Source organism: Barbus barbus (assembly GCF_936440315.1).
Source record: "Barbus barbus genome assembly, chromosome: 40".
In the NCBI taxonomy this organism is placed as follows: Eukaryota; Metazoa; Chordata; class Actinopteri; order Cypriniformes; family Cyprinidae; genus Barbus; species Barbus barbus.
Window position 1 is genome coordinate 13,304,258 of NC_136718.1, and position 12,425 is coordinate 13,316,682.

A 12,425-nucleotide genomic window follows, 5' to 3' on the forward strand; every position below is an offset into this window, starting at 1 on the left:
TGCCTAGGAGACGTACGATATCCTCGACTAGAGAGTCTGAAACTGAAAAATCGGAGTCTTTGACCATCATACTCTACACGATTTTCTATGAAATCTGTCAACTCAAATCCGCGGACTGGCCCTAACTTTCCCCAAGAGGTCCTCGCTGCAGCCTGTAGCACGATGACGTACTGGATCAGATTCAATACGTAGTGGATGTTTTACGCGCATGCACTGTATAGGTCTCGAATAAATTCATATTTTTATTTACATTTAATCATTTTGCAGACACTTTTATCCAAAGCAACATCGTCTAAGTGAAGTCTAAAGCAGTACATGTAGCAATTAAGGGTGGGTTTTTGATCTACATTACATTACAATGTTAAAACTTTAATGTCTAAATTCATCCACGATGCTTTTCTTTACTGGCAACTTCAAAGTTTATCATATGTTATCGCCAGGATGCTCAAATCAGTGCTGTATCCATTATATAAGGATACAATAAGCACTGTAACATGATACAGTGAAGATTTTATTAAAATTAAAGATTTTATTTGCAAAAACAGATAGCCTACCTCAGTTTTTTTTTTTTTTTTTAAATCATGTTTTTTATTGTTGTTTTTGTTTTGTGTTAATTAGCTGTTTTTTAGTTATTTTTAACCTAGTCAAAATAAGCCAACTGCAGTTTGATTGAGATTAATTGGACTGCACAGTGAAGAAACATGATTTCTGAGAATTGTTAAAAACAGTTATCTGTTTTTGCAAATGAGCTCTTCATATGCAGATGTTGCACTAAATAGCTAATTATAAATATATACATCACTCTGACAGAGTTAGCTAAATGTCTTTTTGATTGTATCCGTCATGGTTATTTAAATTTCATAGGGGATATTAAATTAATGCCGATCCATTTTGTTTATATAGCTATTACAAACATTTTCAATAGGCTAATAATAATTAGAAAACCATTAAATTTATAATAAGACTTTACCTCGCTAATAACACCTCAGTCAGGTAACGAATGTTTTATTAGTTGCTTTTCACACATCATCTGATGATATAATACAAAACACTCAAAAAAAATAAATCGCCCTCGTAACGGAATGGATGGTCTTTAGCCATTAGATCTATCTCCAGAGATTTAACTTGCATATGCATAACACAAATATATATATATTGTCATCTTTGTTACCTTGTCCCCGATCGTGTGTGTATTTATTTGTAGGACATAGGATTGACGGGTCTTTTGGCTAACGGAACCCCGACTGACAGGATTGTTTTTATTTTTATTTTTATACGGTATAAAAATAAAGATGTCGGCATATTTTAGTAGGCCTATAACTTTTATACTGTCACGTAGGCCTATAGCATAGAGAGTGAGAACGAAAAATAATATTTGATTCATGAACGAATTATTGACAGAACTAGAAGACGATTATGGAAAAAAAGACAATAGAACCCATGTTTTCATAAAGAACAAACAAAATTGTAATTAGTAGATTTATTTCCAAAACGAAGCAAAAAAATAAACTCCATTCAAAACTATAAAAAATTTCGATAGTCTGCACTACTGGTTTAAAATCACAGTATACTATAATTTGTGTAAGCCTGTGAAACACACCTATATATCTCGTAATTAAGGTTTAATTTACATTTAATACTAGCTTTAATGACAGCTCCACTTTGCGCATGCGCATTATGCGCGTAAAACATCCACTACGTTTTGGATCTGATCCAGTACGTCATCGTGCTACAGGCTGCAGCGAGGACAGACTCGCTACTTAATGATCTAGTGAATGCAGTTATCAGTTTTAACTACTTAACTGTCCAGAGTTAAAAATAAATCATCTTTTATCCACTTGCTCTATGATATGAGGATCTGTGACGTTTTGATTCATTGGAAAAACAATCATCTGACATCTTCAGTGTTTTCTGTGTTTTATTTTCAAATATAAAACAGAACCAGAGACTTGCTCTCAATAAATACAGAAATTTGATCAAATGATGAATGTAAAAATAGAGACAAGCTGCACTAGCTTTCCAAACATGAGTGCACACATTGATGGTTGGGATAACAGTGATTTATGAAAAATTATCCCAGTTCATTAGATCATACCAAGATGGGTTGTGAACTTAAATGTAGAGTTATATTACTTGCAGTCCTTAAACATGAATGCTGGGAAATGGGTTTTGGAAATGCTGCTTTCACTTTAATTAAAAACATGAACATTTGTGTAATCTTTGGGCTATTTAGAAAATATTAGGCACATCTTGGAGAGTCAAAGTTTTAATTCCCGTTATCCCTGTGGCAAAATGCCTCGTTTGAGTACAAAATCTGATGTAATTGTATTGAGGAACATCCTATGAGATGAAAAAACCTGAACAGTTTACTACCTACAAATGTTGGCACACTGCAAGGCTAAAGGTACAATTTTTTTCCTTAGCTAACCAAACTGTGACAATGAGAACCAGAACTACAACTATGCCACTTTATGACAAACACATCACAAGGTCCAGTTCAAAACAGTGAAGGAACTGTAAACCTGTTTCCATGCTACCACGATGACCATTTGTTTACACAAATGGAAAAGTACTTGTGCTTGTCTTCTTGACATGATGGATTGTCGCCCCCTCCCAGGCCTGGCACAGCTGAATACACGAGAAATTCGTAATCAAGTCACATCATGCTTTAGGAACGAAGCCATTTGACTTTGACGAGAACTATACACAAGTTTGTGGTTTTGAGGAGCAGCAATCCCCAGTATCCAAAGCCACAACGGGATGAGGAAACCAGTGCAGAGCTGTTAGGATGTCCTTTCCAAGCTAGATAAGGCTGTGGGAAAGGCTACGAGTCCTTGAGCATACTGATGCGGGCAAAGATTTTTAGAGCTGGGCCCAGTTTGATGTTCATGGTGCTCATGAGATGATCCTCTTTGAGGAGCATCAAGGCTTGCCCATCGATCTCCTGAGATCGGAACTCTTCCGCGATCTCCTGGCAGCCTGGTGCAAAAGACAGATAGTTAGTGACTCAAGTCATTCGTGACACAAAAAAGCCTAGGAACATTATGGTAGCTACCTGGCAGAGAGCAGATGAATTCATAGACGTCCTCGACGTTCCACTTGGTGGGGTCGCTGGCCAGGAAGTGCTGCGTCAGGAGAGGGAGCTCTCTACTGTGATCGAATCTTTCCTTGTTCTGAAGCCTTTGGGCTCCAAAGCTGGAGTCGGACAGTGGCGAAATGGGCTCTTCGAAGCTGGACATGTCTGAGCACTGGCTGGACTCACCGTGACTTGGATGAGAGGGGTGTGGAGATAACAAAGACGTGGCCATGGTTGTTTTAGCACTAGGATTCTATGAGAGAACACAAGGGAGACAAGTAAGCACATTTCTGCATAGACAAACCAAATGGGACACTGCAACGAGACAGGAAGAAATGGCGATTACCCGTTTCCTGACATCCGTGCTGCTGTTATGATGATTGGCGTTGGAGGCTTTCTGTTTCTTTGGGTTCTCTGAGGTTGATTTTCTTGGGAAAAGTCCCATCCGCTTTGTGCATCCAACATTATACCTGGAAGAGAAGAAAAACAAGTCAAACCACCACTCAAGCAAATGTTGAACAAAATCTAAAATAATTTACAGGCTACAGAAGGATCCACGTACCTCTTTGCACACACCGTAGAACAAAACCTCTTGGATCTTTTGAAGTTATATGCAAAGTCTACAGTCCCACAGAATTCACATGACAGCATTGGCTCGGCATTCTGATTATTCAGCTCTATGAAAGAATTCACATGGCTGATTGGACAACAGTCTGAGCATCAAGGGTGCAACTAAAGGCTTAAATACACTACAGAACAGAACATTTGAACCACTAGGCATCATATATTTGGTGACTTTGTAAATTGTTACACAGAAAAAGTAGGCATCAGGCACTAAACAACTGAGGATGACACACTAGCTTTCAATAAACTTTCAATTCAATCCAAATACAAACTCACACCAAAACACATGGCCGATGAAAATGTAAAACTATCAAACATGTCTGTTATCATCCAACTATTATGAGTTACGAATTATGAGTCTGTGCCCATCATACACTATGCGGTTTTCTGCAAAATCTGTCAACTCAGCAGACTAGCTCTAACATTTGAAAATCGTGGCAAAAGTCATGTGGTGTATTTTAGGCTTAAAGTAACCCTTACCTTGCTGTGAAAGATCATCCATCTCAGAGTCGGCATTTTGAAAGGTCTGAGACCTCTGATCTAGGTCTGAATAAGCCTGATGCTGCTTCTGCTTCTTTAAATTCTCAATCAACAAGGACGGACGTTCAACCTGGATAGATCCACAAGGTGTTGCATAAAAATATTATTCATTACACATGTATTTGCATGATCAAATGTACCCATGTATGGGATATGTGCTTGCTCACTGTGTTTGAAACTTCTACCAAAGTCTGCAGACGCAAGTTATGACTGTTATATTGTCCACTAGAGGGAAGTGTGCCTCTTTAAAAAAATATTTTTTTGAAGCAATAGTTTGCCCAAAACCCATGTTACTTTTTTCTGTGGAAGACAGAATTTATATTTAACAATATTGTTGTATGAGGACTAGGGCTATCAAACTCCAAAATCACAAAGGTATTGTTAAAGTTGACCATAAAATGCTACATTCCAATTATTTTTGCAGTATTATTTGACAAAGGTGCTTTTTTTTAAGCTTGACAACTTAAGTCCTCATTCACTGTAATTAAGTGCAGAGGGAACGATCAGCACATTATTCAAAACTGTCCCTTGTATTCCACAGACGAAAGTCAGTCTTATTGGTTTAGTGTGACAAGAGGCGAGTAAATGACAAAATCAGCTCCAACCTTAGATGTCAAAATGTTGGTTTACATTTTAAATGCTCAATTTACTATTGTAATAGTAACTTTAATATTTAGGCTTTTGCTATTTTATCACAAATAGAGCAGTTTTAGTTGTTCACAAGTGACATTTATCTAACCATAAAAACTATTAAATACAGTTAAAACACAACAGTTTACTAAATGTAAACTATGATAAATTATTATGCAAGAACCCGAAACAGAAAACAGAAACTTAAACACCCAGGTGGGATGGATTGAAATAAAAAGCACTCACTGGAAAAGGCTCAGCACCCTCCTGAATCACGAATCCCTCGATGACATGCGTGAGGATTTGGGGCTTCACTACCGCCTGTGGCGGCGGCTTACTCTCACCATTTTGCGGAGCGCTGCCGGTCACCGTGGGCGCATTGTTGCCGCTGCCCGAGGTCATGGCTGGAGGTGAACCCACACCTGCCTTCACATTCACTCTGCCTGCTCAACACAAGCACAACAGCATCCATCAGAAACACCATAATACTGAGGGCAAGTCTGATTCATTTCCACGAATCGGTTCTTTAGAACAGCTTGTTTCAAAGATCCGGTTCAGTGACAATTTTACGTAATTGCGTAACTACGTGACATGACCAAAATCCATGATTTATACCGCTGTTCTTTTACATTTTAGTAAGTGTTTATAGTACTTTCCGGTCTAATTTCAGTTTGTTGTTGCGATAATTTGGTCATTTCGAAAGTAAAGTATCTGCACCTTAAAACAGTGAAATTAATTTACACTTCTTTGTGAATACATAACTGTACGTTTCATATAAATTATTTAATAAAACTAACCCCATTTCGCGTGTGTTGATCAAACTGTCAAACAATCGCGTAATACACATTTACAGTGTGATTGACTTTATTGGATATTAGAGAACCGCTCGTGCTCACTAATCGTTCAAAACGCTTTAATGAACCGGATTCATCGAAAAGATCCGACTCAAGAGAACAATTCATTCACGCTATTTCATGACACTTTCATAGGCTAAGTGCTTTTATGAAATGTGTGAAAGGTTGGAGTTAACTCACACTGTAATATGTATAATCATGACACATGTATAAACTACTCTCGCATACAGTTGTGTTATACTATATAAGACATATTCAAGCCACCTGATCTGTAATATCTGCACACAGCAAACTGATTTATGAGGTGCTACGCACACGACTATTATTACTTCTAAGAAAGGTCCCGATCAAAAGCAGAAGTTTTTTTAAGCACTACCCGTTTTGAAAAACTGCCAAATTTTACGCTTGTACTGTAGCAGCACTATCCCATGCTTCCTCGAGACGGTTCACAACACTCACATTGCAAACAATATCTCAGCAGCTTAAAGACCAGTCGCACCCCTCAGTCCCAGAACAAGTACAGAGGAACTTTGTAACTTTGTATCTCGAACATTTGGCAGGGTTTCACGCTGCAGACAAACGCTCGCGCACAGGCGTCCTGGTGATTGTCAACAGCACACGCCTTTGTTCCGCTCGCGCACTCTTTACTTACACTTTAAAGCGCCAGAAGAGGAAAACACTAAAGTGAATTTAGCATTCCCGAGTACACTCTCATAATCCACTGGTGTTATTATATACAAAGCAGTGCAACAAATGATCCGATCCAAACTTGTTTGTGTGCGTGGATTTGTTTGTTCTTAACCGACTCCCTCAATGTGAGCAGCGGGGCCGCACTCTCTCTCTAATCCTCTTTGTATGGAGGAACTGAATAGGAAACATCGCGCAGCTGCGATTGGTCACACACGCTTGGAATTCTGTCCAATAGCAGGTCGTGTTTAGCACAGAGCCGTTCTGTGATTGGTTAAAACTTGTGAGCCGCTCCATGACAGAGGTGCACGTAGGCAAAGAAAGAGCATCTAATACTCCATTGCTATTTTTGGAATAGCATACTAGCATACTACTCATATTATTTTAGCAACATGGAATGCCACATTGCAGTACGTTCGACTTTACTTTCTCATTTATAGTGTGATGAATGAACAGGAAGCAGTATCTAAACTTAAATAATCTTGAAAAATTACTTTATTAGACTGTCAAAGTTAAAATTTTTATATAAAATAAGACTGAAAGTGACATTTGTTTCTGAGTGACAACTCACTAAAATATGAGGTAATTTGACAAAGTGTAGCATACTAGCCTACTTGAAACATTTCTTATATTAGGCAATATCAATATATACAGTATAGTGATACTAGTATCCCAATAATATAGCCAGGTCTAGATCAAATTTTGCATGTATTTAATTGTTGCATGTATTTAATCTATGCCATTTCTTTGTACCAGTGGAACAGAGCACATTAGTAGTTTTGAACAACTAATCCGTGCAAATGAATCCACATGAAAAAATTAGTTTGCCTTAGTAATCTTTGGTCAAAATCTGAAACTTGAACCACTCCTTTCCAACCGTCAGTCTTCTGTGAGCTAGAGATTGAACTAAAATCAAGCTCTCATGCAATATTCAGTTTGAATATACTGGGAAATACGTCACAATACTGAAGTCGGTCACAACTTCTGGTTCACACAGACATCAGAGAGAATTACACTATTTTATGAATGCCAAACTTGCTTATGATTGCAGACTGTTGTTTATACTATAAACATGTATTAAAACTCCTCCTTGTGAATGAAACGTTAGAAAATAAAATATTATAAAGTTTGTAAAGTTCTCTCAGTAACTAATTCATCTACACTGTTGTACATGTCCAATACATCAACTGAAAAACAATTTTTTTTATCTTTTTTAAAAGCTTTTTTGGTCTACTCGGCATTAGTTGCAAGATTACATCTTATTGAGAGCAGACACAAATATTTCGCTAAGAGTGGTTTTGGGTTCCTCAGGGACAAAGAAGACCCAGGGTAACCCAGGGTGCATGTATAGTGAGTCTATCGCTCATAAGAAATGCAACACCACTCATGTGCCACACTCAGCAGCTGGGAGTCCAACATAATGGAGTCTAAGTATCGTAAGCTAAACCCAGGCTTGTTTTGGACTGCAATGTCAATGTCTGGAGCCATTACCTTTTATATATTGCAAGCAGTTTTTTTCCAGCTAATATGGAACATTCTCAGAATTTTCTATCATAAACATAATTGCAAAAGTTTTCTCAAAATTATGAACATACATTCTTCCAGTAACGTTAATAGAACCTCAGTTCTATTAATAATAAATGATATTATTACAACATATCTTTTGTAATCTTGGCTGTTGTCTGCTTTAATAAGAAAAGTTATGTCGCTCAGTGATCAGTTCTTTGAGACATGTATATTAGCATTGAAATACCAAATTAAAGTATATGCTTTTTAATCCCACACATGAACAACCACTAAATGTGTTTTGTCTAAAACAAAAGATGCGTTAAAACTTTCATGAATGGACCATGATCCATATCAAGCGAAATGATCTGAAGCCAGCATAATACAATTAAAAACCTGACATGATTTATGATTCAAGTGCTTTGATGGCTCAAGCCATTTTCCGTTCATAAAAGAACAGTTTATCATCATTCATAATTTAACGTCTGAGGTTAGGCCTCCGACACACCTGCCAGACAGCCAGAGTGTGTCCACCTTTATTCTCACATCCCACGAGAACAACGGAGTTCAGATCCTCACCCCTAATTATAGCAGAAGCTGTCACACTCTCGCAAGTGTAGCAACCAGACAATAGACACTGGGGGTGTGACAGATCTACTCTTCCGCTTGAGGGGAGAGCTCGCGTTGTTGGTCTTTGTGTTTTTGAGACTGGCAAACCTACAGATGGTGGTGGCTGGCTAGCTAGGTCTGTCTGGCTAGGTCAAGATTGCTGCAGGAGTCTTTCCTCTTGCTTTTGCAGTCAGTAGCTAGATGTGACCAAAATAGTTTCAATATTTCATGCCTTTTTTCAGAGATTTATCATACTGTATTTTATAGAGTGATATTTTGTGAATCTATAATTAATAGTTTTTAAGCTGAAAGTATTCAATTTGGCATTCTCAGTTGAGTTTCAGAGAAACAGAGAATGATAAATCAGCCACACTGAACAAAATTGGTGTAGAAATCATTTTCACTCAGAAATTCACTCACAAAATAATTACAAAGAAACACATAATACTGAATTTAACATGACATTTTAAAGTAGAATGACTGAAATAGTATTTTCGTGTAAAACATACTCCATTCACCTAACAATATGCAGTCTTGTTATGTCTAGTTTTTTAAATAACTGAAACAGACTGCCCAAAACCCCCATTATCTGCACCCTAGTATTTAAAAAAGCTGTTTTTACTGTGGCTTTGATGTACTAAATATATTCATTCAAGTTACTGATTACATTAAAACAGAAGGAGCCAATATTGGCTTCTATATATGTGTTCATCAAAACACAGAAAAATTCTTGTAGGGATTTCTTACAATAAACAAAATGCAATAACCTTTTTTAATCAACAAACTAAATAAATGGAAGTCATTGAGATGAAACAACGTAAATATAAAATAATCAGTACCTTCTTTGTTTACTGTCACTTGGCTTTGTTGAAATTGTTTGACCGATTGGCATTGTTCTGTCTGGGTTGGCACTTGTGTTGGTATGGATAGCAGCTGCGGTTCGAGAGGAACAGTGGTGTCCTTATCGGACACATCCTGTGTGGTTACTTCCAGCTGGGATTAATGTCAGAACAGGACAAGGTCGGAATAGGAGAAAATTAGGATACATACAAATCAAGAAACAGACAAAATATAAATTATGTTCATTCCACTTACTTGAGTTTGAACTGGCTGGATCTGGACATTAACTGCGGTAAGCTGTAGAGGTGCTGCTTTGCTGTGGCTCAGCATGGGTGGCTGTCCATTCTGGACAAGAGCCTGCTGACTCACAGTGGTAGAATGGAAGATGGTAGCTTGTTGGCAGGTAACAGGCACTTTGGGCAGCAGAGGGATAGGGCACTGCTGAGGTTGAGCTGGCAGGGCAGGCTGAATGGCTACAGCTTGCACTGTGTGAGGATGAATGGTGGCAGCCTCTAAGAGCTGCGCTTGACCTCTCTGCAGTATCTGAGGCTGCTGCTGTATCAAAAACTGCTGCTTGTGCTGCTGGAGCAGCTGATGGGTCTGAATTTGGCTATATGCTGGAATAAAAACAAAAGACAATCGTATGTGGTTAATGTTTCAGTTTCAGAGAAACACAAATAATAAACCTGCTACACTATAGCAGACAGTAGAGACACTAGTAAGTAAGTAAGTAAATTTTATTTATATAGCACATTTAAACATAGCAAAGCTATCCAAAGTGCTTAACAATGTAACAGAAATTAAAATGAGAAAAGAAAACAAAAAAGAAGCAAAAAAGAAGCACTATACACTCTTAAAAATAAAGCTTCCAAAAGGGGGTTTTCATAGCGATGCAATCGCCATTTTGGGTTCCTCAAAGATCATATGAGTGAACAACTCTTAAAAGATTTTTTTCTTATGAAAAACATTTTAATAATTTTACTGCTATAAAGAACCTTTTTTACAGTGTATTTTTCCCAAGGATGTTCAATGTTCTTTATAGAACCATTGATGCCACTAAAGAAACTCTATTTTTAAGTGCCAGATTAATAACTACAAGTTCTACATAATTGGTATTTTTAAACATGTTTGTACCATTAGAAGAAGGATGGTTCACCCAAAAATGAAAATTCTATCATTAATTACTCACCCTCATGTCATTCCAAACCTATAAGACCTTCATTCATCTTCGGAACACAAATTAAGATATTTTTGATGGAATCTGAGAACTCTCTGACCCTCCGTAGACAGCAAGGATATTACCATGATCAACACATAGAAACGTAGCAAGGCCATTGGTAAAATAGTCCATGTGACATCAGGGGTTCAACTGTAATTTTACGAAGCTACGAGAATAATTTTGTGTGCAAAGAAAACATTAATATCATAATTTATTCAGCAATTCTTCTCCCCAAGTTACCGTCTTCCTCCATTTTGGAGAGTACCCCAGAACGTAATCAATGTAATGAGGGTTGTTTGCGTTCAGCATGTACTCACTGTCTACTGAACGTAAACAACCCTCATTACATTGATTACGTTCTGGGGTACTCCCAATATGTGTCCCAATATATAACTTATATAAAAGAGTCTCCAAATATACACCTATATAATATAAAACTTTGACATCTTGTTAGAGAAACACCGCTCAGTTGGGCTGATTAAATTTAAACGATGGGATAATTTTAGACAAACCATTTTACTGGCAATTAATGCGTATACATAATACAATCATATGTAAAATAATGTCTCACTGCCCTTACGAAAGAAAAATATATGGGAATATTCTGCAAAATAAAATGTGATATATTACATACTACATTTCCATATATTGGAAGCTAGTGCTTATATCTTTCAATAAAAAGCATTGACAATATATGGCTATATATTCATAATGTTTGATCCTTTATTGAGTATATATTGCTCATAGATGCTCCCGTATAAATGCGAATGTATGTACAGTAAACACATATATATACACACATTCACTGAATGAGTTAAAGCATATTCCAGCTCCCAGCATGCTTTGCTTCTGACTGTTAAAGGAGAGTAAAAATGTTAAAAATAAGTATTATTTATTTCATGTGTTTTTCCTCAATATTAATATAGGGGGAGATCTGTTAGTGTTTAATGTTGTATTATTTTGAAATGTAAAAGGCTTTCTGTTATGTGTAAGTTTGTGGGGTTACCACTGTGCAGAGGGGAAGAGCCTGTGGTCAGGATGACGATTGGCCAAACACCATTAAATTATATGTTACTTTATTTAAAAAGTAATGACTTTTCAGCACAGTGATAGTCTGTTCACTAAGTGCTTAGTATGAGCAGGTGAGCGTATGCTCTTGTAAACTAGCTTTATTTTAAAATATGGAACATCTATATCATAAATGATTGTTAAAAATAAGAAATATATATTTCCATATATGTGTGTGTGTATATAGGCCCATATAGTTTTACACATGCAGTACCATATCTTTATCTATATATTATAAAGTGTATTACTGAATATAAAATGACATATATTGTGATATACAAGTAAATATATTGTCACATATTTTTCAATATATGAAAGCGGCAATTCCTTATGTATTATTCAATATATTGTAATATTTTTACACAATATATTATTCTGTATAATTTCTAATATACTGTTATGTCATTTAATATATTGATTATTCATATATTTTCTTTGCGTAAGGGTGTAAGATGTAAGATTATAGCACTATAGCCTAAATGTGATGCCTGAGAGATTCCCGGAGGGCTTCTCATTGTTCTAGCAGGTTTATCTTGTTGACTTGAGGTTAATGGGTTAATTTGGCTGAGTTAAGCTTTCTGATCTGGAATGTCAGCTGTAAGGTGTATAAAGCATAGCTCTACTCATCCACTCGTGACGCTCCATATGACCTGGATGAATCAGATGGCTCCAAGTAACCTTCAGTTAGACATACTCTGACAGCCTGTGCTGTGGTAACTCAGAGAAATGTCAGAATAATTTGTGCAGGACCTTAAATGTGCAGTGAGTCACT

The 12,425-nt window shown here is 36.9% G+C and overlaps 1 protein-coding gene across 3 annotated transcripts in view; it reads right to left on the reverse strand.

Annotated features, from left to right (window-relative positions):
- Positions 1-1,448: 1,448 nt before the first annotated feature.
- The window catches only part of LOC306859116 (polyhomeotic-like protein 2), a 36,407-nt gene continuing 25,430 nt past the window's right edge, over positions 1,449-12,425 (reverse strand). Inside the window, exons 8-15 of one of the 3 annotated variants that reach the window (XM_079399964.1) lie at positions 9,622-9,983; positions 9,366-9,519; positions 5,117-5,313; positions 4,181-4,310; positions 3,639-3,753; positions 3,423-3,546; positions 3,056-3,329; positions 1,926-2,979 (exon numbers count right to left, since the gene is read on the reverse strand). In XM_079399964.1, coding sequence (XP_079256090.1) covers positions 2,825-2,979; positions 3,056-3,329; positions 3,423-3,546; positions 3,639-3,753; positions 4,181-4,310; positions 5,117-5,313; positions 9,366-9,519; positions 9,622-9,983 — 1,511 coding nt within the window. In that variant the 3' untranslated portion in view covers positions 1,926-2,824. Of the gene's footprint in view, positions 2,980-3,055; positions 3,330-3,422; positions 3,547-3,638; positions 3,754-4,180; positions 4,311-5,116; positions 5,314-6,183; positions 6,582-9,365; positions 9,520-9,621; positions 9,984-12,425 lie in introns of those variants that run through there. The other 2 variants (XM_079399965.1, XM_079399966.1) reach the window with 2 other exon arrangements.